Genomic DNA, 26,787 nt, shown 5'->3' with positions numbered 1-26,787 from the left:
CCGTCGTGGTCATGTCTTTGGGTTCGTCTTGTTTGGAGTTACGGAAGAAGTATCTTAGGCGTACAGTTCTGAAGAACTTTCTTATTTCTACTTCTGTTGCAAAACGATCTGCTCTGTTGGTAGGTACAAAACTCAGCCCTTTGTACCTACCAATATGAGGAAAAGCATGGGTTCAACGTTTGCACCGTCAGATACATCGATGATGTTTTCACCGTTTGGAGAGGCACTCTTTTAGAATTAGAATCTTTCCACACATGGCTCAACACCGTAGACCTATGTATCAAATTCACCATGCATTCAGACAAAGTGAGCATACCCTTCCTGGATCTCAACATTCAAACTACAGACGAAGGTGTCCTCGTCACAACCCTCTACAGGAAACCAACAGACAAAAACACACTGTTAAATTTTAAAAGCTTTCATCCTCAATCACTCAGGGAAAATCTCCCCTTCGGCCAATTTCTGAGGATACGGAGAAACTGTACAACCTTACCAGAAGACGATAAAAATGGAAAAGACCTAGAACGCCGCCTAAAAGCAAGAGGGTACCCACCCAAAATCATACGAAGAGCACGAAGGACAGCAAGGCATACGAGTAGGGAAACATGTCTTACAAAGATCTAGAGTGGAACACGCTGAAAAAATGACATGCGTCACCACCTTCTCCCCAATAAGCAACTACATCCGAAAATCAGTCCTATCAAATTGGAACCTTCTACAAACAGAGGATTTTTGCCCCGAAAAGCCCAGATTTGCATTCAAAAGAAGCAAAAATCTAAAAGATCGCCTAGTACATACATACCCAGGCTCCATACAAAAATCCAACCAAACTAACCTGTGGGACCTTCCCCCTGTCATTGGACATCACAGATGTGGCAAATGCTCAGTCTGTAACCTCACGAAAGACCAAAAAACCATCTCGCTAAATGGCCTAGAATGGAAATACAAAACCTTCTCCAACTGCCGTACAAAGTGGAGTATTTACGTCATACGGTGCCCCTGTGACTTACTATATATCGGCAAGAGCAAAAGAGAGGTGAGGCAGCATATTTGTGAACACAGATCATGTCTAAAAAACACGGTTGAAGATAAACCATTGGTTGCCCACTTCAGTAAACTCAAACATAAATATACAGACTTCCAGTGGGCGATCATCCAAACCATAGATGAAAAAGAACGAGGAGGTGACAGAGACCTAGCCCTGAGGAAATTGGAACAGAAATGGATCCACAGACTGGATACGGTGAAAAATGGATTAAACATTTGCATAGAGTGGAACCTCTTCTTCTAATACATAACCAACCGATGTACACCTCCATACAATTATCTCCCAGCACTGTACTTCCCAACCTTGCCCATCCCACCATTAACCAATCAAGATGCAGAAAGTGGCACAATGAGGTTACAGCAAGGAAAAACACACCTGGTTTTTTAAATCCATCTAAAACCACTTCGGGCGTAGTGTTAAAAATATGTTTAAAAATGTTTTTTTAAAGCATCAAAAGTCTATCTAAACATGAACATGCCTCTATGAACGAATATACATGTTCAGTTCTATATTGTTGAGATTCAAGCTCATAATGTATACTGTGTTGTGTTTTTGTTGTTTTCAAAATGAACACTCGGACTACACAGACCCCCTATATACATTGCAATTACGGGACTAGTTCCCCGCACACACAGACCACGCCTACCTCTGACACGACATAGCAACAGTAACTAAGCCATAAACACACGTAGACTCTCACTTTCTCCTCCCACGCACGCGCGGCACTTCCACCACTATCCGCTCGCGCATGCGCAAATTACTTGCTCTCGCCTTTTTCTGATCGCTCGCGTCCCCGGCATGACACAACGCATGCGCGGTGCACGTTCAGCGACGAACAGAATACACAGCTCACTTCGGGAGCTCTTCCCAGTACGAGAAGGTAAGCATACCGCTCTCTCCTTCGGGATACTACAAGTACTGGCACCATAGGGACTGTTACATTTGACTGTCAGCCCCCATATATAAGAAATTTTCGTTTCTCCTATAATAAATAGAGATTACCAAATAGGACACTCGTCCTCGCACAGTTAGCCACACTGTCTCACGATCTCTACACCGGTCAATAATAAGTCACCAGCACTTATTTTTCACGTGCACTTTGTTGTCAATTACATGACACAAGTAGGACACTTTTCTCTAACACATGCTGTGTCCTACGTGTTGTAGTGGATGCCTCTTCTGCAACTCAAGAGAACGATCTCTACTTGGTCTGGCACACTCGGATCCGCCATTCCCCACGCATCATTTTGCCCTGAGACAAAATACTGTTGAAGGCAGGGATGTCTGAGCACTGCATCTTGCATTTTAGTTACTTATCTAGTAGAACCTTTTAAACAACACACGTTCCTTTTCTTGTTCCTTATCCACAGTTTGTTCTGAGCAACACACGAAAGACTACTCGATTCCTTCTCATTTTACAGTCCTGAGGAAAGCTATAGAACAACCCACCATCAACACCTGCGTCGTTACATAGCTGGAAACACATTTGAGTGTCGACTCTTTTTCAGTGCATGCGCAGTAATATTGCACTTGATAACCTTGTTGTATTAACAATCATGTGTCGTTGACATTATATGCCGATACAATATAATGGAAATGCAATTTGTGAAAGTGGACTTTTAGTTTGTCTATCTATTATAAAAAACCTGTGTGTTAAATAAAGAAGTTTTAGCACCTGTGAAAAAGTGTTGTTGAGTTCTAATATAAGAAATACAAGTCCTACCAGTGTTGACTTGGTTTCATGTATGCCAGTGCGACACCTGTTAGTGTCTCAGAGGAAGAGGCAGCCAGAGTCCACCCCTTTTTTCTGCAGTGTAAATTCATCCTCCAGACTCAGGCCCCTCTATAAAACACAAAGAGGACCCCCCTTTTCCCTTTCTTAAAAACCTTCTCATGCAGCACTACAATACCAATGAAGGATTGCCATCTATCCTCCCTCTAACACGTGCAGAGGTGATAGAAACTAATTCTCCATTTCGCAAAAAAATATCAATATGTGATGAAAAGGTTAAGTAAATCTGACTATAAAATAATTCCAAGTCCTTTAAGCATACAATATATCCTATACTAGTATGCAATCGGTTAGAATGCTTTAATTTCATTGAACCCCTCTCTTAAGCTTTTTCAGCACTTTGTTCCAGATGTAGACCTGATAAACACTGTGTTGATTTGGGCCAAGATTTTAAATAGCTGTGAGATATCATTGGATGTACCAATTCTAAAATCTTTGGAACTTTTGTGAAACAGAACTAAGGTTCTTTTAATTTTTGGATATGTAATGTAATATTTGATTTGTGTGTTTTAATGATTTAATATGAACTGATGTGAATGGATTTGAATTGTAATGTAATGAAGTTTTTAACAATGTTTGTAACTTTTCATTTATGCAAAGGTTTGTATTTAACCAAATGCAAATAAATATTATGCAAATCTATATAACGGTTTCATTTACATTTGAGTGAAAAAAAAACTGCCAAACTAACCTTATCATAACGCGTGCTACATCCGAAACCAAATATTAGCAGGTGCCCATGCGAATCTGTGCAAGCGAAATGTTGACCATCAAGTGAAAATTTACAGTCAAACACTGCCCCATGTCCTTGACCTTCAATCTACAAGAAAACAAAGAAATAAGGGATTTACATTTATTTAACTTACTATTTTATAACATGTTGTATAATAGGTAATTTTACATGGTTTACATACATTGGCATCAACATGTACCAGGAGCATTGGCTTACTATAACAAAACTACCCAACATGAGAACCCATAAAAGAAAACTAGATTACATGAAGTCATATGCAGGTAGAAACTCAGTCCATTAGAGACTCTGCAGGTAAAATACATCTTTAGTCCAAGTCCACTGCTCACCCAGGATTCTCATCCGAGTTTTACAACTGTACTTTGATTGCTAACTAAGCTGTGTGGGGCTTAGAGGCCAAATAATTGTTGCAGTGCAAAATCCTTAAATATCTACACTTACTAGGAAGACTTGTTACTTAATCATACTGAATACTGGTAGCTTCACAACATTTAAAATATACAAGTTGCAACAAGACAAATCTATCAAATAATATTCCTCAAGTCCTGGCATATGCAATATATGCCATTTTGCATTCCTGTACATATTACCAGAACCCAAAATGACGCAAGCCTAAAAGCTAGGAGTGATTTATTAGTTCACACTTGACATGGCACAAGGTTTAAGTTACTTACCTTTAACTATTCTTCTCCAGCATGGGTCTGGCATGAATTCACATGCTCATGAATATTCCCCGTTGTCAGGCTGGGAATCCTCAGTAAAATAAAAAACAGTTTCACTTCACTTAATAACTGTATTTCTCCTCTAAACCAATCACTGTCCTCTGGGTCGTATTGCCCCCATCCAATGACAGTCTTCTCCCTAAGCCCCTCCTCTGGCAGCCATCTTCAGATTTGATAAGCAAGTAAAGCCCTTCGCTTGTGTAGTCATATCAAGCATACCAGCCCCCTGTGCTGCATGGACACTAAAAACGAAGTCCACAACACCTAGATTTGATAATGCAAAAACACAAGGTTTTTGCCTTTTAAAGATGGCCGCCGCCGCATCCTCTCGCCCACTTTGCTTTGTTGTGAGGCCTCAGAAGCCTGCTGCCCCGTGATTGGTTGCCTGCTGCATCTTAACCAATCGGGGTGCACCGGCGGCAAAGCCGCCCCCCGACGAAGGCAACAGACAAAGGCTCCCCCCCTTGACTGAGCCTGACCGAGCTTGGCCGTGCTCGAGTGCGCCTATCAACTAGTTTCAGTATAATACGGTGAGATCCCAGAACTAAACTCACTGTCGTGATTCCAACGGTCTACCCACGTATACACAGCCACCCGCCCACTTTCCGCTACTATTCTGCATTTCCTGCTTACCACAGTGCAATCGGCACCCGAACTGTACCAGTACCTTTGTCAACTAATTGTACGCGGCATAGTTCTCCATGTACGTTTACACTGCAACAAGTCGTTAAATACTACTTGCACTCGACGTTATGAGCACAAAGGTACGGGTATCCACAAATGCCAGCTACCCGCTGACGTGCACCAACCTAATCTACCTGCCCCTACTGCATGCCTCCTAATGCCCCCCCCCAACTGACCTTAGACCTCCATCCTCATCACTGCTGGTTCGACTTGCCTAGTACCTGCATGACTCACGTCACATTTCCTATCTGCTCACGCTATTACGCAAGTTGCTCATGTTAAGTTGCTCATGTTGACCTGCTCATTCTTTCAATATCCTCCGTGCCTATTCGACTCAAGCTGTTCACTCATTTTGCTGCTCATGATGCACATTTACTCTGACCTGGTGGTCACTATTGCCTGTTAGCCAATACAAGCTGCTGTGTGAACTCTAGATATCGCTTAGTTTATATCATGCTGGCCAATTGCCTATTAGATTACTGGTTGCTTATGTTGCCTTTCTATTCCGCCCTAGAGGCCATCATTGCCTGCTAGCCTATACAAGTTGCTGTTTCAATTCAGTTCTAGTCTAGATATTGCTTAGTTTATATCATGCTGGCCAATTGCCCATTTGATTTCTGATTGCTCATGATGCATGTCTATCCTGCATGAGAGGGTAATATTGCTTGTTAGCATCCAGCCCCTAGACTATCTCCAAGTGCCAGCCATGTTTATCCCAACCATCCACATTCACAGTATCGGCCCAAATACAAGTATCTCTGCTAAGCGCCTGACCACTTACCTTCCATGAATACGCCTACTATAACCACTTAGCATGCCTCCCCTGCTCAATAGCTTGTTTGCCTCCTGCTCCTACACATTATAGCACTGATCACTATGCCGCTTCAACACCTGACCACTATGTACTCGACCATACCCAATTCTAAATTAACTAGCAGCTCACCTCTAATTATAAATGACGTACTTCCAGTGCTACCTACTAGCACCCCTTGTCCCACCATCGACAGGAACCTAAGACTTAGAGCCAGACCAGCTAAAATCTACGAGCCACTCGCCCGTTCTGTGCCCACCATACAGAGACGAAGCTCCACTTCCACTAGCCTAAACAACCCTAAACCGAAAATATCTCAGAATCAGTATAACAAACCTCGTCTCTGTCCCACCAACCAGAGCAGTACAAAAACACAGGACTCTCCTCCCGCCATAACCACCACAACTACAGTAAGCCCCCAAATTAAGGGAGCCTTGATTAACGCTAGATCGTTAGTAGCTCAAGCAGCAGAAATTGCAGACCTAATTCTTAAAGAAGACCCTGACCTCCTTGCTATCACGGAGACATGGCTTCATCCGGCAGCAGGCCCTATGCTCCTGCTTGCAGTTCCTGAAAATTACTCTATCCTGAGACAAGACCGATCCAACTCTAGAGGAGGTGGAGTTGCCATTATTCATAAATGTAGTCTTACTATGAGAATAGCTACTACCATCAATGTCCCTTCCTGCGAACTACTCTCAGTCAAAGTTCCCATTATTAATGCCCAAACCCTCAACATCCATGTGATCTATTGCCCTCCAGGCCCAATAGGCACATTCAATGAGGATCTTAATACTATTTTATCCACCAACCTAAAAAATTCCACTCAGGTACTCACCCTTGGAGACTAACATGGGTTTCAATGGCTCTGAAGACCATCTCGCTATCACCACGCTTAATACCCTTACTGAATTAGGATTTACCCAAAGATGTCGGAAACCTACCCATGACAAAGGAAGAATACTAGATTGGGTGGCTGACTATAATTGTTTAGCTAACGTTGCCGACATCTCACCACTCTCTGGACCGACCACCACCTGGTATCGTTCTCGCTTTCCACCACTAGACCTCCATCCATGCCAACCAGTAGGGCTCCAACCACACTCACGAGAAACAAAAAGAGTATCACTGCGGAGAGACTCCTCCCGAACTTACTCCCTACACTCAACACACTCCCTGACAACTTGGATCCTGAGACTCTGGTCGAGGAATATAATACAATTATGTCCACCTCCCTGGACCTTATCGCCCCTCTCAAACTCAGACCAAGCAAGCCCAAAATGCATCTGAACAAATGGTACACACCATTCCTTAAAAATCTAAGACAGCAAAAAAGAAACTGAGGTCACTTGGAAAAAAGACCCATCAGTAGCCAATAAAATCAAACTCACTAAACTAGCAGCCCTGTACAAAAAAGAAATCTACCTAGCAAAATGTACCTCTTTCGATTCCCGTATTTCCCAAGCCAAATCAAACATGAAGGAACTATCTTCTATTCTCAAAGAAGTAGAAACTCCCATAGCACCACCAGATACTTGCACCAAAGATAGGAATTGGTGTACCGAAATTCAAAACGCCCTAGCCAACAAAATCGCTACTCTACAAAACAAAATCTCCAGCAAAAAAGCCTCCTTGAATAACCCTTACTTGTCTAAATCATCTGAAAAGCAGACTTCAAGGGAACCTACCCGCTTCAACTTCAGCAAAGTGACCACAGTTGAAGTTGAAAAAATCATCTTGTGTTTGAAACCCTCCAACTGCCAGGAAGACTCGTGCCCGGAACAGCTTATTAAAGACCCTGCCCGCGACCTCTCCCCATTCATCACAAAGTTAATCAACGGCTCCTTCTCTACTGGATCCATCCCAACTAACCTAAAACAATCCTGGGTATTACCCCTACAAAAAAAAAAAATACACTTGACCCGGCTACGCCCACAAACTACAGACCCAGAACGACCGTACCATTCCTTCTAAAAATCCTGGACAAGGTCTCTTATGTACAAATTCAGAAGTATTTGAAATAACATCACCTATTAGGAGCCAGACAATCATGCTTCCGTCCCCAATACGGGACTGAGACAGCCCTTATCGACCTTAAAACACAGATTGATCTGCTCAGAGATAATGCCAAGCTGCCTTACTCCTCCTCCTCGACCTCTCTGCAGCATTTGACCTGGTTGACCACTCTGTCCTATGCACACACTTGCACACTAGATCATTCCTCAATGGCAGAACCATGAGGGTTTTCTCACCTATAGATGCAGCCGAACCCATACCCATCACCTGTGGCGTACCACAGGGATCCTGTGTCTCCCCGACATTGTACAATATATTTACCAAGCCCCTTTTCGATGATCTGGATCATCTGGGTATCACCTACACTAACTATGCCGATGATACCCAGATCCTCCTTCCGCTTTCTGGAGATTATGGGAAGGATTTGGCCTTGGTGAATAGTGTGTACATCATCATCCAGGCATGCATGGCCACCCACAGTCTATGCCTGAATGATGATAAAACTGAACTCATCACCTTGGGCACCACTGCCAGCCTAAAGAAATTAAGCCCTGCGTACTCATCTTTCATGATTGATGGCAACTCTATTAGGGTGGGACATGAAGTTAAAACATTGGGCTTCTACCTGGACTCCAATTTCTCCTTCAATAGACAGGTGAATTCACTAGCCTCATCTACGGCCTACACGTGCAAATTGATTCGCGCAGCCAAACCTTTTCCATCTGACACCAGCTGCCTGACCCTTGCCAGAGCCCTTATACTGTCCCGTCTGGACTACTCCAACACTCTTTATCTTGGGTCCCCCAAAGCCACCATTAGTAAACTACAAATTCTCCAGAATAACGCACTTAAGAGCGGCTCTGGGCATCTCTAGAAGAGATATCTCAGTATATAGCCAACAGAACAACTGGATCCCCATCAAAGATAAAATCTCCCTATAAAATGTTTCACTCACCCAGAAGGCCCTCAATAACGCTGCCCCCATCTACCTGATCGACAGATTCCACAGACAGACCTCTGAGACCAACAAGAACAGTATACAGAGACTGCCTCACCGTCCCCAACTACAAACGCTCCACTTTAGGAGGCAACAGCTTCCCAGTGAAAGCGGCTAAACTGTGGAACTCCCTACCACCTACTCTCAGAATGGACTTACCCTACCAAAATTTCCGATCCAAGATTATCTCCTGGCTGAAGACGCAAGTTCTCTAAACACACCGAGCCAAAGACCTGTACCCCCTTTGACATCTGGACATACTGTATTTCACATGTGTTAACCTGTATATATTCCTTTGCTATTTCATTATATATCATTATTGTTTCAACTAAGCCTCGCAAATTCCTGTAAGTGCTGCGCCTTGTTACCCTAGGGTATTCTGGCGCATTACAAATAATAAACAAAACAAAGTGGCAGTATGACCAGGAAGAGCCGCAAAGGGGACGGATGCCAGACCCATGCTGGAGAACAATAGTTACAGGTAAGTAACTTAACCCTTCACCAGCACGGGGTCTGGCATGGATTCACATGCTCGTGATTAACGAATAAACAGCAGTACAACATTACACAACCACGGGAGGTGGCCAGGCTCAACAGAAGCAATTAGTTCTAATCTCCGGAAAAAAAATCTCACCTCAAGCGTACAGGTTGCGTAGCACTGCTTCGCCGACTAAGGACTCCTTTCAGGAATCCAGGTCGACGCAGTAGAATCTTGTGAAGGTGTGCGTCGACCTCCACGTAGCAGCCCTGCAGATGTCCAGCAGGGGCACACCAGACAGAAACGCCGTTTTAGCAGCGATCGCTCTGGTTGAATGGGCTCTCGGACAGCCGGGCAACCTTCGGTTTCCCAACTGGTGACAGTGCATGATGCAGCCGGAGAGCCATCTGGAAATGGAAGCCTTCGATAGGGCCTTCCCTTGGTTCACAGGTCCAAAGTTCACAAACGGCTGTGATGTCTTCTGAAGGCTTTCCGTGCGGTCCATGTAGAACTTCAGCGCTCTAGCCACATACAGCGAGTGCAAAATCCTCTCAGCCGGCGACAAAGGCGACAGGAAGAAAACAGGGAACACCAAGGGCTTGTTGAGATGGAAGTCCAACGACACCTTGGGCAAGAAGGAGGGGTGCGTCCTCAGCACTACCCTCGTCTTGTGAACTGTCAGGTACGGAGGTTTACATGAGAGGGCCTGGATCTCTCCCACTCGTCGTGCGGAGGTGATGGCCACCAGAAAAGCTGTCTTGCACGATAGGACCTTCAGGGTTGCCCAGTGTAGGGGCTCGAATGGGGGACCCATGAGCCTGGTCAGCACCACGTTGAACTACCACGCCGGGGCCGGAGCCTTCACCGGCGGGTAAGAGCGGAACAGTCCTTTCAAGAACTCCTTCACCAGGCGCTGAGACCAGTGACGACCACCCGAGAGTTCTGGTGTAGTAGGAGATCGCCGCCAGGTGGATCTTGATGGAGGCATGCGCCAGCCCCGCCTTGGCTATCAACAGCAAGTACGGCAACACTTGAGGGGCCGTAATCCATAGAGGGTTGATCTTCTGTGCACGGCACCAGACAGAGAACCTCTTCCACTTATGTCCATAGCACTTCAGAGTCGAGGACGCCCTGGCCTTTGCAAGTACCTCCTTGCAGTCCACCGGGATATCTTAGCCTCCGAACTCTAGTGCTGCAGGAGCAAGGCCTGCAGGTTCAGCAATCCCGGGTCGTGATGTAGGATGGCACCTCCTTCCCTGGCGAGAAGATCCACGTCCGTCAGCAGTTTTACTAGGGGGACGCTGACAAGTCCAGAAGGTCCGGGAACCATATCTGCCTTGGCCACGCTGGTGCGACGACGATCATCCTGCACTGGGACAGTCTGGGTTGATTGATGAGTCGCAGAAGCAACGGCAACGCTAGGAACGCGTACAGGAACAGGCCATCCCAGGGGAAGGAGAATGCATCGCCCATGATCCCCGGCTGGGGAAACCTGCTGGCGAACCTCTGGCACTTTGTGTTCGCCGCTGTTGCGAACAGGTCGAATTGGGGACTGCCCCATTGTCGAAATAGGAGATCCACTTGGTCCTGCCTAAGCTCCCACTCGTGGCAAGAGCGCAGCTCCCTACTGAGTGAGTCGGCGACAGTGTTTTTCACTCCTGCCAGATGAAAAGGTACCAGGAACATCCCCTGGGCGACGGCCCAGTGCCACAGATCCTGCGCTTCCTTGGACAGGGCTGGGGATCTGGTGCCCCCCTGCTTCTGGATGTAGAACATTGTGGGGGTGTCAGTGAAGATCCGTACCACCTTGCCCTTGAGGGAAAGAAGGAAAGACCCGAGGGCCCAGAACACGGCCCGGAGCTCCAGGATATTGATGTGCAGGGACCTCTCCTCGGGAGCCACAGGCCTCTTGTGTGGCGATCTCTGGTGTGAGCTCCCCACCCCTTCAGGTAGGCGTCCGTCATCACCGTCTGATGCACTAGAGTCTTGAAGTCCATGCCCGCCGCGAGGTGCGCACGGGCGCCCCATCACCGGATCGCTTGACGGAACGTCTCGTTGAGGGAGATCTGGTCTTCGGAGCTGCCCGCCGCTTGTAACCAAAAGACGTTGAGGAACTCCTGCAACAGCCGCATCTGCAACCTGCATAGACGCATGAGGTAGATGAACAATGACATCATGCCGAGCAGGGACTTAAAGGACCGCACCATGGCCACTTCCATGGTCAACAGCCGTTGTACCTTGCCCAGGATGGCCTTCGTCCTTCCCTCCGACGGTGAAGCCAACCGCGCCACTGTCGAGTCTGGCTCCCAGGAACATTGCGTCTTGCAACGGTACCAAGTGGGATTTCGTGAAGTTGATCGAGAATCCCAGATCCGTGAGCAGGCGGACGGTCTCCGCTGTGTGATAGACGGCAAGTTTCCTTGACTTTGATCGGATGAACCAATCGTCCAGGTAGGGGTATACATGGATCCCCTGCAGGCGCACACGCGCCACCACCGGTGCCAGTCACTTGGTGAAGACCCTTGGCGCCGACTTCAACCTGAAGGGCAGGGCCTTGAACTTGTAGCGTCGCCCTTGGACCACAAATCGATGTCCTTTGTATATGGGGATGTGGAAGTAGGCATCCTCCAAGTCCAGCGACAACAGGAAGTCACCCTCCTCCAGCTGTCCCAGCATGTGCTGAAGGGTGACCATCCAGAACTTCTGGGATTTGATGTACTTGTTGAGGCGGCGAAGGTTAAGATGGCACGCCAGCTGCCAGTCTTCTTTCGGACGAGGAAGTAATACAAGTATACTCCGTAGCCCCAGAGCCTCTTCGGGGTGAGTTCTACAATGCCCTTTTTTAGAATTGCTCGTACCTCCAGAAGCAGCTGTGGCATGTGGATTTCCTTCCTGGCCACGGGGGGGGGGGGGGTGGTTAGACAGGGACACTTTCTTTTGAATTCCAGAGTGTGCCCGTGGGACAGAGCATCTAGCACCCAACGGTCGGTGGAGATGGACTCCCACACACTGACGAAATTTGCCAGCTGGCCTCCCACCGGGGTGCTCAGGTGGGGGCCCGACTTCACGGCCTTTTCAGTTTTGCTTCGCTGAGGCCTTGCCACCTTGGCCTCCTTGGCGCCAATGATTTCCTCCGGCCTTGCTGTGGCCTCTGCAGGCTTCCTGCGATGAGGAGCGTGCCGCCTGGCTGTACGACGCGGAACCGCCACTGAATACTTTGGAGGCACCCTGAGACTTGCTTCAGGACGTCCAAAAGGACGGCCGTCGTCGATAGAGAGAACCCAATGCCCGGGCCGTCTGTGTCCGCCTTGATGGCCTGCAGTGACTCGTCCACTGCCTTGCCGAACAGGTTGTTCCCGAAGAAGGGCATGTCCAGTACCCTGGTCTGTACGTCCTGACGGAAGTCGGTGTCCTTGAGCAAACCACGCCAGCCAAGGCAAACGCTATTGCCCATCTGGCGAAAGCCGATGTCGGCGAGGTCTGTGGCCACCGTGATGGCGTGGTCCGAAGCCACCTCGCCTTCCTGTAGGATTTCAAGGGCTTCCGCCCTCTTGTCTGGCAGGAAATCCAGGGGGGGAGTGATCTTGAAACCCAGCGCCCTGTCGTAGCGTGCCACGATCGGAAGGGCGTTGGCCGCTTTGATGGTCATCGCCGTTGACGAGATGACCCGTCGGTCCCATGGCGCCCAGCTTCTTCCCCTCGCTGTGCGTTGTGGAAGTTGATGCCGTCGCCCCAGCCGATTTCTTCTTGGCTGCCGCAGAGACCAATTAATCCAGGTACGGCTGTGCTCTGAGGCACATAGGGGCGGAGTCTGGGACCCGGTACTACTTCTCGTACCAGTCCCTCTTTGCAGGAGCCGTGGAAAGGTTCTTCAGCAGTGACAGTCCTTCGTCCAAGATGTCGTCCAGTAACGGGACAGAGGACTGTCTTCCTCTTGGTCTCCCGTCGTTGGTAGAGGAAACCCTCCTTCTGCTTTTTGGGGCAAAGCTGGAAAAGCTCTGATGCCCTGGCGATCATGGCGTGAAAGGAGCCAATTTCGTTGGGGGGGAGGAAGGGGCTGGGCAGGTGGTGATGGGAGATCCGTCCCGTCACCACCGTCATCGTCGCCGTCTCCGTCCCTTCCCTCAGTGGAGGGGATGGAGGTGAAGGCTGGAAGGGAGGGGGAGGATGGATTTGCCTCCACTTGTTCGGTGGGCTCCCTGACGGTCCAGGCGCCACTGGATCGTTCACTGGGGGTAAGGGCAACCAAGTCCTCATCTCCATACACAGGGTCTGGATAGCCATCAGGATTGCTCCTGAGTTGTCCTGTGGCATAAGCATCGGTTGCGACAGGATTGACGGCTGGGGTGCGGGGACCTCTGTTTCCTCCACGGCCCGCTGCTCCTCGTCGGCCCCACCGCTGCTCTTTGTCCGCCTCGTTGGGATCCCTCCCATAGGACCAGACTTCCTCGAACTTCTTGTTCAGTATCTTTTTGACGCAAGCCAGCTCATCTTCGGAGGTGGTATCTGTGTCCGTTATGGCTACCGTGCCACCCCCTCTTTCTCGTCCCGGGTGTCTTGTCGATAGGCTTGAAAGATGATTGCCTCCGGGGTGGCAGGGAAACTCTGGGCCCGGAAGTCTTCTCCACTGGGGTAGCCCCCACAGGCTTCGCCAGAGCCGCCAAGACTCCTTCAATCGAGGCCTTCGCCGAGTGAATCAGGGCCTTCACGACCTTGGGCGCGTCTGGGGCCTTCACCTTCAGGGGAGGGTAACCGCCTCGCCCCCCAACCCCCTTGGCTTTCTCCGTCCGGGATCGACCAGGGCTTCTCCAACTTCCTTTTACCTGAGCCAGAGCGTTGGCTCGTGGATGATGGCGGACATTGCGCCTGGCCGCCAAGGAGCCTGAACTAACAGCGCTCCCAGTGCCCGCGGACTTGCCTTTTGTTGCGCCCTTGTCGCCAGAGTGCCCTTAAAGGTCTTAAAAGACCGCTCAGACTTCTTCTCACCTGCCGCTGGGCTCTTCCCCTCTAGCCAGTTAGTGAGTCGAGTCCGATGGTCCTTTAATGTCCGGACAAACATGTTCTTACAGAACTCGCCGTCCTCTTCCACGTGCAACGTCGTCGTAAAGGCAGTAGAGGCACCGGGAGTGCTCATCCTCGAAGACATTCTGTAATCCACATCCTGGGCAGATTCTAAACAGCTTGGATCCAACGGGCGTCGTGTCTCCTTTGTCCTGGGCCATGTCCACATGGGGTAGTCCTCAAAGATCTTTCGAAATCCTCCAAGAAGAGAAAACTCGACGAAAATTCACCCTTGAGGGGCGTACAAAAATTCCGAAACGGGTCCCCGTTGATCGGAAGAAGAATCGTTGGAGCTTGAGGCTCGAATTGACCGAAAAATAAAGAGTAAACACTTAGGAAAAAGGCAAAACGCAGTAAAAGCTCGAGAGCTATAGCACGAGGACTCCCAACACTTGACCATGCAGCAAAAATCTGAAGATGGCTGCCAGAGGAGGGGCTTAGGTAGAGGGCAGTCATTGGCTGGGGGCAGTATGACCCAGAGATCAGTGATTGGTTACTACGAAGAAAGATGGATCAGAAACGAAACCGATACTGATTTTTTCTTTCTTTACCGAGGATTCCCAGCCTGACGGGGAATATTCATGAGCATGTGAATCCATGCCAGACCCCATGCTGGAGACAGGGTGGGGGGGCGTAAGCAGCAGCACCCTCGAGGTATGGTTGCTTGCAGCATAGGGCATGGATCTCACATACCCTTCTAGCAGAGGTGATGGCCACGAGGAAAACAGTTTTCCACAAGAGCAACTTGACAGGGTGTGGGGGGGCTGATGCATAGGCTTGAAGGGTCCACCCCCCCACCAGCCTCGTCAGAACTACATTGAGTTCCCAAACTGGGGCAGGAGCCTTGACCAGTGGGAAAGATTGTAAAAGTCCTTTAAGAAATTCCTTGATGAGTCAGTGGGACCAAAGCGACGATCTTCCTGGAGACCTTGAGTAGCAGGAGATAGCCACACAATGTACCGATAGAGGCGTGCGCCAGTCCAGCCTTGGCCAAAAATAGCATTTATGGAAGGATCTGCAGGGCCGTGACCCTAAGAGGGGTGATCTTCTGAGACCGGCACCACATAGAGAAGCGCTTCAACTTGAGACCATAGCACTTCGAAGTGGACGACGCCATGGCCTTGGCGGGGACTATCCTGCAGTCCGCAGCCAACTCATATTCTCCAAACTCTAGGGCTGCAGGAGCCAAGCCCTCAGGTTCAGCGATCCTGGGTCGTGATTAAGGATTGCGCCTCCTTCTCTGGTAAGAAGATCCGGAACCACTGGTAGCTTGACCGGAGGCGCTGCCGACTGGCTCAGAAGGTCCGGATACTAAATCTGCCTCGTCCACGCCGGGGAGATGAGTAACATCTTGCATGGACACTGTCTGGGTGTGTTGATGACTCGTAGGAGAAGCGTGAATGGAGGAAATGCGTACAGAAACAGGCCTTCCCACAGGAAGGAGAACACGTCCGCCAGACTCCTCGGCTGGAGAAATCTGCTGGCAAACCACTGGCACAGAGTTCGCCAGCGCCACGAACAGATCAATCTAGGGCCTACCCATTTGACGAATGAGTGGTCCACCTGATCCTGACGAAGCTCCCACTCGTGGAAGGACAGCAGTTCCCTGCTGAGGTAGTCTGCAATGGTGTTCTTGACTCCCGCCAGGTGGAGAGGAATGAGAAACATCCCTTGTCAGACGGCCCAGCCTCAAGTCCTGCGCCTCCTTGGAGAGTGCCGGGGATAGAGTGCCCCCATGCTTCCCGATGTAGAACATGGTGGTGGTATTGTCCGTGAGGATCCTCACCACCTTGCCTTTCAGAGAAAAAAAAGGAACGACTTGAGGGCCCAAAACACTGCCCGTAGCTTCAGGATGTTGATATGAAGATCCTTCTCCGGCAGCCACAGGCTTCTGGTGTGCAGACGTCCGGTGTGTGCTCACCATCCTTCCAGGGAGGCGTTCCTGGTGACCATCTCCTGGTATGGGGGATTCTGAAATCCCGTGCCTTGAGCAATGTTCGAGCGGACGCCCCACCATCCTATAGCCCGACAGAACTCGTCCCTGAAAGAGATCTGGTCTGTGAAGCTTCGGGGCACCTGTATACTGCGAGCATCCAGGAATTCCTGAAATGGTCACATTTGCACCCTGCAGAGCCGGATGAAGTACATGCAGGACAACATAATTCCAAGTAATTACTTGACAGCCTGTACCATGCTTGTCTTCAACGACAGTCATTGCAATTTCCTGAATGGCTGCTACCCTCTCCTCCGAGGATGACGCCAGACAAGATGCTGTATGAAGTCTGGCGCCTAGGAACAGCACATTCTTCGATGGCATTAGGCAGGACTTTGGATAGTTGATGAAGAATACCAGATCCGGTCATGTGTGTCCGTTGGCCAGCTCCCGCGAGCAGCGCGAATCAGCTACTCATCCAGGTACGGGTATGCCCTGTAAACACAGATGGGCCGCCACTGGTGCCAGGCATTTCGTGAACACTCTGGGGGCCAACTTAAAACCGAAAGGTAGAGCCTTCAACTGGTAGTGCTGCCCCTGCACCACGAAGCGTAGAAACGTTCGACGCTTCCTGTGAACGGGGACGTGAAAGTAGGCGTACTGCAGGTCCTACAACATCAAGAAGTCTTCTTTTTTCCAGTTGGCACTGCAACGTGAGCATCCTAAACTTTTGGGACTTTAGGTATTTGTTCAGACATCGTATGTCTAGGATGTGCCTCCAGCCTCCCGTCTTCTTTCTGACCATTAAGTATCTGGAATATACTCTGGAGCCCCAGGGCAGTTGCGGAACTAGCTCTATCGCCCCTTTACGCAGCATGGCCCCTACCTCTTCCAGAAGCTGAGGGATGTGCTGCTCCAGACGGGTAATGGGAAGGATCCACGGACACCTGCGTTGAAACTCCAGGGTGTGTCCTTGGGCGAGAGCGTACAGCATCCATCTGTCGGAGGTGATCTTTTTCCACTCACTGACTAACTTAGTCAGCCGGCCTCCCACCAGGGTGTACGAACCGGGACCCAACGTCCCAGTCGGTTCAGGCTTGCTTTGGTGCCGGCATCCTGCCCTGTAGGCGACTGACGCTGTCCTCCATACCTTAGGCCTGGGAACAGAATCTGTAGGCTTCCTGAGTAGTGGACCTGGAAGGCTAATGGTACGATGCAGAGAAACCTTTTGACGACCTGCTCAACTTTCCCCTGGAGGAGCGAAAAGAAGAGCAGTGCTGCTGGAGAGTACCCAGGGAACGGATTGCCTCTGTATCCTCCGATGGCCTGGTCAATGACCTTGCCAAATAGATTATCTCCATCGAAGGGCATATCCAGCACCTTCACTTGGACCTCCTGGCAGAAATTTGTGCCCTTCATCCAAACTTGGTGACGAAGACAGACACCGTTCCCCATTGCGGGAACCCTGCGTGATGGCATGATCAGACGCTACCTCCCCTTCCTGGAAGAGAGCGATTCCCTCCATCTTCATATCGTCGGGGAGGAACTCCAGAATAGGCCCCAGCTAGTACCACAACTCCCTGTCCTACCTGGCTAGGATCACCAGCGCGTTGGCCGCCTTGATAGTGGACGCTGCGGTGTAACTCGCCTTCTTTCCCATGGTGTACATCATATTCCCCTCGCTGTCCACAGGGACCAAAGACTAGGATGGGTTGTCTGACCGTTTGCTTGCGGCCACCGATCACACCAAATCCGGCAATGGCTGTGACCTCAGTCACTTGGATGCGCAGTCCGGCACCCAAAACATCTTTTCCAGCCTATCCCGGTTGGCAAGGGTTGTTCATGAGGGCCAGGCCCTCTTCCCAAACGTCGTCCAAATGGGGCACAGCCATGATCGTTTTCCTCTTGGCCTCGCCCCTCTGGTACAAGAAGCCCTCCTTCTTGGCTTCCTCGGGCGCAAGCTGGAATAGCTTGGAGGCTCTGGAGATCATGGAGTAGAACAATCCCACCTCATCCGATGGAGACACCCTATGTGGAGCATCTAATTGTGGAGATATACGCCGTCCGCTGAGACGAAATCCTCGTCGTCCATCGTGGCCGTATCCGTCCCCATGTCTGGATCTGCTGGGGGAGAAGGGACCCGACGTAATGGCAGAGGTTGAAATGGGACCGTCTGATGACACTTTCTCTTCTTCGCTGGCAGCTGATCGGGGACGTGGGGGACCACAGGTGCCGGCACCAGAGGCATCCTCATCTGAATCTGACACCAAGGTGTGCAGGGTCGAAAGAATTTCCAAAGAAATGTCCCTCGGCTGAGATGGCAGAACAGTAAAACTAGGCCCTGCACTGTTGTCGCCCTCCTCTTCAACATCCTCGTGGACAGTGTGTAAGGAATCCTGGTCTTTGTCGTCCATGAACGAGACATCCATGGCTTGTGCAACGGCATGGGAGGGCTGTTTCGGGGCCTCCTCAGGGCCTCCTCGCCCCCCACACTCCCTTCTGCCTTGCCAGCAGACTTTGCGAAAAAACTGCAGCGGTGTCGCGCCTTGGGGGTAGGGACGCCTGAGCTGCAGGGGCTACCTTCACAGGATCAGCGTCCTTAGCTGCCGTGTTAGTAGCAGTTGCCGACGATGTCTTGATCTGTGCCGGTTGAGCCTGCTTGGGCGGTTCAGCCTTCTCCTCTGTCCGCAGCTTCTCGGATTTCTCATGTAGGTTAGCCAGGGTAGATGACTTCCTCTTTGAAGAAGAGCACGATTGCCGGCTAGCAATGGAGGCGGAAGGTGAAGTCTATTGCGCCCTATCCACCTTGGGACCCGCTTCCTTGACAAATCCGGTGGACTCAGACTTGCGGTTCTTGGACTTATCTTGGGCCCCCACAGATGACGCGCCCTCAAAGGACTTAGAAAACCGCTCCTCGGGCCAGCCGGTTCTGGGTGAGGCATGACCCTGCTTGGAGCACTGGTCAGAGGCCTTGGCGTAAAGCCACACAGCCAGTCTACTGTGCCTGTCTGTCATCTTCTTGGAGAACCCGAGGCATATCTCACACTCCACCTCCTTGGGGTCCGGGTGCAGGCACTAGAGGCATTGCAGGTGCGTGTCCTCCACAAACACATTCTGTAGCCCGCATTTGGTGCTGGGCCTGAAGAGGTACCTTCCCCCTTCCTCCTCCTCCATCATGGTCCGAGGGAGTGAAGTAGGGGGCGCAGAACTTCACCGACAATGGGTTACCGCTGTCGGCAGTAGAAGCAAAGAGCACACAGGCTTCTTTGAAACAAAAATAGAACGGTTTCCATCAAAAACACACAAAAATAGCACAAAGAGCAAACTCGAGGACTCTCAACACTGAAGCGTGCAGTAAAAGATGGCTGACAGAGGACGGGCTTATGACTGTCATTGGATGGGGGCAGTATGACCCAGAGGACGGTGATTGGTTTAAAGGAAAAATACAGTTTTTAAGTGAAAGTGAAGGAACAAGTTACTTACCTGTAACTGTTGTTCTCCAGCATGGGTCTGGCATGGATTCACATGCTCATGAATATTCCCCGTCGTCAGGCTGGGAATCCTCGGTAAAGAAAAAACCAGTATCAGTTTCGTTTCTGATCTGTCTTTCGTAGTAATAACCAATCACTGGTCTCTGCGTCATACTGACCACAGCCAATGACTGCCCTCTACCTAAGCACCGCCTCTGGCAGCCATCTTCAGATTTGGAAGCACGTAAAGTGGCAGTATGACCAAGTGAAGAGCCGCAGAGGGGTATGCGGGAGGGTTCGCATGTGAATCCATGCCAGACCCATGCTGGAGAACAACAGTTACAGGTAAGTAACTTGTTCCTTCTCCAGCATGGGGTCTGGCATGGATTCACATGCTCATGAATAAAGAATACATAGCAGTACACACATGCACAACCACGGGAGGTGGCAAAGGCTCAACATTAAGCATTACAACAAACTCAACATTAAGCATCTTACCTCCTCACCAGGCTCACCTCAGGCGAACAGGTTGCGCAGCACTGCTTGGCCGACCCTGGACTCCTCCCTGGAATCCCGGTCGACGCAGTAGAATTTCGTGAAGGTGTGCGTCGACCTCCACGTAGCAGCCCTGCATATGTCCAGCAGGGGCACACCAGAAAGGAACGCCGTGGTAGCTGCGATCGCTCTGGTGGAATGGGCTCTCGGACGGCCAGGCAGCGGTCGGTTTGCCAACCGATGACAGTACATGATACAGCCGGAGAGCCATCTGGAAATGGAAGCCTTCGAGAGAGCCTTCCCCTGATTGACAGGTCCAAAGTTCACAAAGAGTTGTGACGTCTTCCGAAAACACTTCGTGCGGTCCACGTAGAACTTCAGCGCTCTAGCCACATCCAGCGAGTGCAAAGTCCTCTCAGCCGGCGACGAAGGCGACGGGAAGAACACAGGTAACACCAAGGGTTCGTTGAGATGGAAGTCCGACGGTACCTTGGGCATGAAGGAGGGGTGCGTCCTGAGCACTACCCTCGTGTCGTGGAAAGTCAAGTACGGGGCCTTGCAGGAAAGGGCCTGGATCTCTCCCACTCGTCGTGCGGAGGTGATGGCCACAAGAAAAGCTGTTTTCCACGATAGAAACTTCAACGGGGCCGAGTGCAGAGGCTCGAACGGAGGTCCCATGAGCTTGGTCAGCACCACGTTGAGCTCCCACGCCGGGGCCGGAGCCTTCACCGGCGGAAACGATCTGAACAGTCCCTTCATGAACTCTTTCACCAGACGATGAGACCACAAGGACGTCCGCCCCGTGGTTCTGGTGTATCGGGAGATCGCAGCAAGATGAATCTTGATGGACGCGTGTGCCAGACCAGCTTTGGCCAGCGTCAGCAGGTACGGCAGTACTTGGGGAGCCGTAATCCGTAGAGGGTTAATCTTCTGTGCGTGGCACCAGACAGAGAACCTCTTCCATTTGTGTCCGTAGCATTTAAGAGTCGAGGACGCCCTGGCCTTTGCAAGAACCTCTCTGCAATCGGCCGGTATGTCGTATCCTCCAAACTCTAGCGCTGCAGGAGCCAGGCCTGCAAGTTCAGCGACTTCGGGTCGTGGTGGAGGATGGCGCCTCCTTCCCTGGAGAGTAGATCCGCGTCTGCCGGCAGCTTGATCGGCGGGGATGCTGACAAGTCCAGCAAGTCCGGGAACCATATCTGCCTCGGCCACGCAGGTGCGACGAGGATCATCCTGCACCGTGACCTCTTGAGCTGGTTGACGAGCCGGATTAGCAGAGGCAAGGGAGGGAACGCGTAGAGGAACAGGCCCTCCCAGGGGAACGAGAAAGCATCGCCCATGCTCCTCGTCTGGGGAAACCTGCTGGCGAACCTCCGGCACTTGGTGTTCGTCGCCGTCGCAAACAGGTCGATCTGGGGTGTGCCCCACCGTCGGAAGAGGCGATCCACCAGATCCTGCCGTAGTTCCCACTCGTGGCACGAGCGCAGCTCCCTGCTGAGTGAGTCGGCGATGGTGTTTTTTATCCCTGCCAGATGAAACGGCACCAGAAAAATCCCTTGGGCGACGGCCCAATGCCACAGGTCCTGCGCCTCCTTGGACAGCGCTGGGGACCTGGTTCCGCCCTGTTTCCTGATGTAAAACATGGTGGTGGTGTTGTCGGTGAAGATCCTCACCACCTTGCCCTTGAGGGACGGAAGGAAGGACCTGAGGGCCCAAAACACTGCACGGAGCTCCAGGACGTTGATATGCAGGGACTTCTCCGTCGGGAGCCAGAGTCCCCTTGCGTGCAGATTTTCGGTGTGCGCTCCCCACCCTTCCAGGGAGGCATCCGTGCTCACAGTCTCCTGGTGGGCTGGGGTCTGGAAGTCCATGCCCGCCGTCAGATGCGCGCGGGTGCCCCACCACCGTATCGCTCGTCGGAAACTCTCGTCGAGTTTGATCCTTTCCTCGAAGCTGCCCGTCGTCTGGATCCAGCGCGCATCCAGGAATTCTTGCAACGGGCGCATCCGGAGCCTGCACATGGGAATGAGGTAGATGCAGGAAGACATCATTCCGAGGAGGGACTTGATGGACCTCACTTTGGCCGCGTCGGCCACCAACATCCGTTGCACCTTGCCCAAGATGGTCCTGGTCCTCTCCTCCGACGGGGAGGCCAGAAGGGACACTGTGTCGAGCCTCGCTCCCAGAAACAGTGCGACTTGCGCGGGCACCAGGTGGGATTTGGCGTAATTCACGGAGAATCCCAGGTCCGTGAGGAGTTGGACGGTCCTTGCCGTGTGGACCACGGCGAGCTCCCTCGTCTTGGCGCGGATGAGCCAGTCGTCCAGGTAGGGGAAGACGTGAATCCCCTCGCGGCGCAGCTGCGCCGCCACCGGTGCGAGGCACTTGGTGAATACCCTGGGTGCCGACCGTAGTCCGAAGGGAAGGGCTTTGAACTGGTAATGACGCCCCTGGACCACGAACCTGAGGAATTTTCGGTGCCCCTTTAGGATGGGAATGTGGAAGTAGGCATCCTCCAAATCCAACGACGATAGGAAGTCTCCTTCCTCCAGCTGCCCCAGGACGTGCTGGAGGGTGACCATCCGGAACTTCTGCGCCTTGATGAACTTGTTCAGACGTCGCAGGTCTAGGATGGGGCGCCATCCTCCCGTCTTCTTCTTCACGAGGAAGTATCTCGAGTAGACTCCGGAGCCCCGAAGCCTCTTTGGGACGAGTTCGATGGCGCCCTTTCTGAGCATCGCCTTTACCTCCAGGAGAAGTTGAGGGACGTGAAGTTCTTTCCTGGCCACGGGGGGGACGCGCGGGCACCTTCTTTGAAACTCGAGCGCGTGGCCCCGGGCCAGGGCGTCCAGCACCCAACGGTCGGTGGAGATGGACTCCCACACGCTGACGAAGCCCGCCAGCCGGCCTCCCACCGGGGTGCTTCGGTGGGGGCCCGACCCCACGGCCGGTTCAATCCTGCTTGGACGCGGCCTTGCCGCCTTGACCTCCTTGGCGACGACGGCGGGGTCCGCTAGACTTGCCTCGTCCTCTGTAGGCTTCTTGCGACGACGAGCGGGCCGCTTGACGGTAGGAAGCGAAACCGCCGCCGGAACCTTTGGAGGCGCCCTTGCCTCCGCCGCTCCGAAAGGGCGTCCGTCGTTGCTGCAGAACTCCAAGGGCCCGGGCCGTCTCAGTATCCGCCTTGATGGCCTGAAGGGAATCGTCCACTGTCTTCCCAAACAGGTTGTTCCCGTCAAAGGGCATGTCCAGGACTCTGGTCTGGACGTCCTGCCGGAAGTCCGTAGCTTTGAGCCATCCACGACGTCGAAGGCAAACGCCGTTGCCCAGCTGGCGGAACCCAGTGTCGGCGATGTCCGTCGCCACGGTGATGGCGTGGTCCGAGGCCACCTCACCTTCCTGCAGGATCTCCAGGGCCTCCGCCCTCTTGTCGTCCGGCAGAAAATCCAGCAGGGGAGCTATCTTGTACCACAGCTCCCTTTCGTAGCGAGCCACGATAGCCAAGGCGTTGGCCGCTTTAATCGTCGTCGCTGCCGACGAGATGACTCTACGTCCCATAGCATCCAATTTCTTTCCCTCGCCGTCCGGCGGGGAAGTCGATGTGGAGGCCGCACCCCCCCCCGCTTTCTTCCTGGCTGCCGCGGAGACAACGGAATCCGGGGTAGGCTGCGCCCGGAGGCATAGGGGGGCCGTGTCCGGGACCCGGTACTTTTTCTCGTACCGGTCTCTTCTAGCTGGCGTCGTGGAAGGGTTCTTGAGGAGGGAAAGGCCCTCATCCCAAATGTCGTCCAACAGAGGCACTGCGAGGACCGTCTTCCTCTTGGCCTCGCGCCGCTGATAAAGGAAGCCTTCCTTTTTCTTCTCCTCAGGGCAGAGTTGGAAAAGTTCGGAAGCCCTGGAGATCATGGAGTGGAAAGATCCGATCTCGTCGGGCGGAGAAGCCCTGGTGGGAGGCGACGACGGAATATCCTCGTCGTATGCCTCGTCGTCCGTACCCGTCGCTGCCGTGTCAGTCCCCGTATCATCCCCTCGGGTGGACGGGGAGGAGGGCTGGACGGGGCGCGACGGTTGAAAAGGAGGTGGTAGATGGATCCTTCTTTTCTTGGTAGGGGGAACACCAGAAGGTCCCGGTTCTGGATCCCCCGACGGGAGAGGTTCCTCCGTCGGTAACGGTAGCCTCGTCCTTATCTCGGAGCATAAGGACTGTATGGCCAACAAAATGGCCGCCGAGTTGTCTTGCGGCGCTGGCAGAGGGGAATCCGACGGGCGAGCAGGGGCCCCGTCGGTATCCTCGACGATGTCGTCGTCGTCACCTGCGTCGGGGTCCATTCCGACGGGCTGGCCTTCTTCCACGCCTAGGCCGTGGCTTAAGACCTCGATCAGCTCCTCTTCTGAGGTTGAGGCCGAATCTACGACGACGCCCTGCCCCCCCTTCTTCTTCCCCACGGAGGGTTTCACGGGGGTCCAATCGATGGGCACAAAAGAAGACTCCCTCCGAGGAGGCAGGGAGATTCTGGGCCCTGAGGTCGCCACCACTGGTGCAGCCTCCACAGGCTGAGCCAGGGCCGCCGCGACCGTTTCGATAGAGGGCTTGGTCGGATGGATCAAGGCCTTCACCACCTTAGGTGCGCTCACCGCCTTATCCTTGAGGGAGGGGGCACTGCCACGCTCCTCCTCTGCCTTAGAGCTCGACCGGGGCCTCTCCAGGAGCTTCGCCGGGTGCTCGGCCTTCCTCTTACCCGACCCAGAGCGTTGGCTCGTGGTTGATGGTGCCGGGGAGGGTGCGCCCTGCCTGGCGCCCGTAGAGCCCGACCGTTCGGCGCTCCCGGTGCCAGCGGACTCGCGGTGCTTGGCCTTATGTTGGGCCCCCGTCGCCGGGGCGCCCTCAAAGGTCTTAGAAGACCGCTCGGATTTCTTCTTCTTCTCGCCAGACGGGCTCTTACCCTCCAGCCAGTTGGCGAGACGTTGATGGCGGTCCTTCATGGTCCGTTCCGACATGTTGCCGCAAAACGCACAGTCCTTCTCCACGTGCGTCTTGTCCTCATGAAGGCAGTAAAGGCAGAAAGAGTGTTCGTCCTCCTTAAAGACGTTCTGCAGCTGGCATCCAGGGCAGACCCTGAACAGCTTTCCGGGCGTCGAGCTTCCCTTCTCCTGGGCCATCTCCGAGACCGGGCCTGAGAAGCTTCTGGAGTCCTCCGAAGTGTAGCTCGACGAATCTTCACCCTTGAGGGGCGCAGACGAATCCGACACGGGTCCCCGTTGATCGGATGTAGGATCGGTGGAGCTTGAGGCTCTTTTGACCGAAAGAATCGAAGTTTTTGTGAAAAAAGCGCGAAAAATAGCACTAACGCTCGAGAGCAATAGCACGAGGATCCCAACACATGAACGTGCGGTAAAAATCTGAAGATGGCTGCCAGAGGCGGTGCTTAGGTAGCGGGCAGTCATTGGCTGTGGTCAGTATGACGCAGAGACCAGTGATTGGTTATTACTACGAAAGACAGATCAGAAACGAAACTGATACTGGTTTTTTCTTTACCGAGGATTCCCAGCCTGACGACGGGGAATATTCATGAGCATGTGAATCCATGCCAGACCCCATGCTGGAGAAAATGTTTTTTCTTTAGAGGATTACGAGCCTGACGGGGAGTATTCATGAGCACATGAATCCATGCCAGGGCACATGCTGCTCCAGCATGGGTCTAGCATGGATTCACATGCTCGTGAATATTCCCCGTCGTCAAGCTAGGAATCCTCAGTGAAGAAAAAAATCTGTTTTACTTCTGAACTGTCTTTCTCCTAACCAATCAATCACTGGCCTCTGGGTCATACGGCCCCCAGCCAATGACTGCCCTCTACCTAAGCCTCTCCTCTGGCAGCCATTTTCAGATTTGGTAGCACATAAAGTGGCAGTAGGACCAAGAGAAGAGCCGCAGAGGTGTAGGCGGGAGGGTTTGCATGTGAATCCATGCCAGAGAACAACAGTTACACGTAAGTTATTTGTTCCTTCTCCAGAATGGGGTCTGGCATGGATTTGCATGCTCATGAATAAAGAATACATAGCAGTACACACATGCACAACCACGGGAGGTGGCAAGGCTCAACATTAAGCATCTCTAACCTCCTCACCAGGCTCACTTTCAAGCAAACAGGTTGCGAAGCACTGCTTGGCCGACTCTGGACTCCTCCTTGGAATCCCGGTCGACGCAGTAGAATTTCATGAAGGTGTGCGTTGACCTCCATGTTGCAGCCCTGCAGATGTCCAACAGGCGCACACCAGACAGGAACACCTTAGTTGTAGCGATCGCTCTGGTCGAATGGGCTCTCGAACAGCCAGGCAGCGGTCGGTTTGCCAACCAGTGACAATGGGCCATGCAGCCAGAGAGCCACCTGGAAATGGGAGCCTTGGAAAGAGCCTTCACTTGGTTCACAGGGCCAACGTTCACAAACAGCTGTGATGTCTTTCGAAAACACTTTGTGCAGTCCGCGTAGAACTTCAGCGCTCTAGCCACATCCAGCGAGTGCAAGGTCC

General features: G+C 52.1%; 1 protein-coding gene across 3 annotated transcripts in view; it reads right to left on the bottom strand.

Annotated features, from left to right (window-relative positions):
• Window positions 1-26,787, bottom strand: part of BRWD1 (bromodomain and WD repeat domain containing 1) — a 3,236,587-nt gene that overhangs the window by 2,381,381 nt on the left and 828,419 nt on the right. For all 3 annotated transcript variants that reach the window (XM_069636064.1, XM_069636066.1, XM_069636065.1), the window contains exon 16: window positions 3,532-3,660. In XM_069636064.1, coding sequence (XP_069492165.1) covers window positions 3,532-3,660 — 129 coding nt within the window. The remainder of the gene's footprint in view (window positions 1-3,531; window positions 3,661-26,787) is intronic.

The sequence above is a fragment of the Ambystoma mexicanum genome, chromosome 7p, assembly GCF_040938575.1.
Source record: "Ambystoma mexicanum isolate Mex_15411 chromosome 7p, UKY_AmexF1_1, whole genome shotgun sequence".
NCBI classification, from domain to species: Eukaryota; Metazoa; Chordata; class Amphibia; order Caudata; family Ambystomatidae; genus Ambystoma; species Ambystoma mexicanum.
Note: the sequence above shows the minus strand (reverse complement) of the source record. Positions and strands in the feature narration are given on the sequence as shown.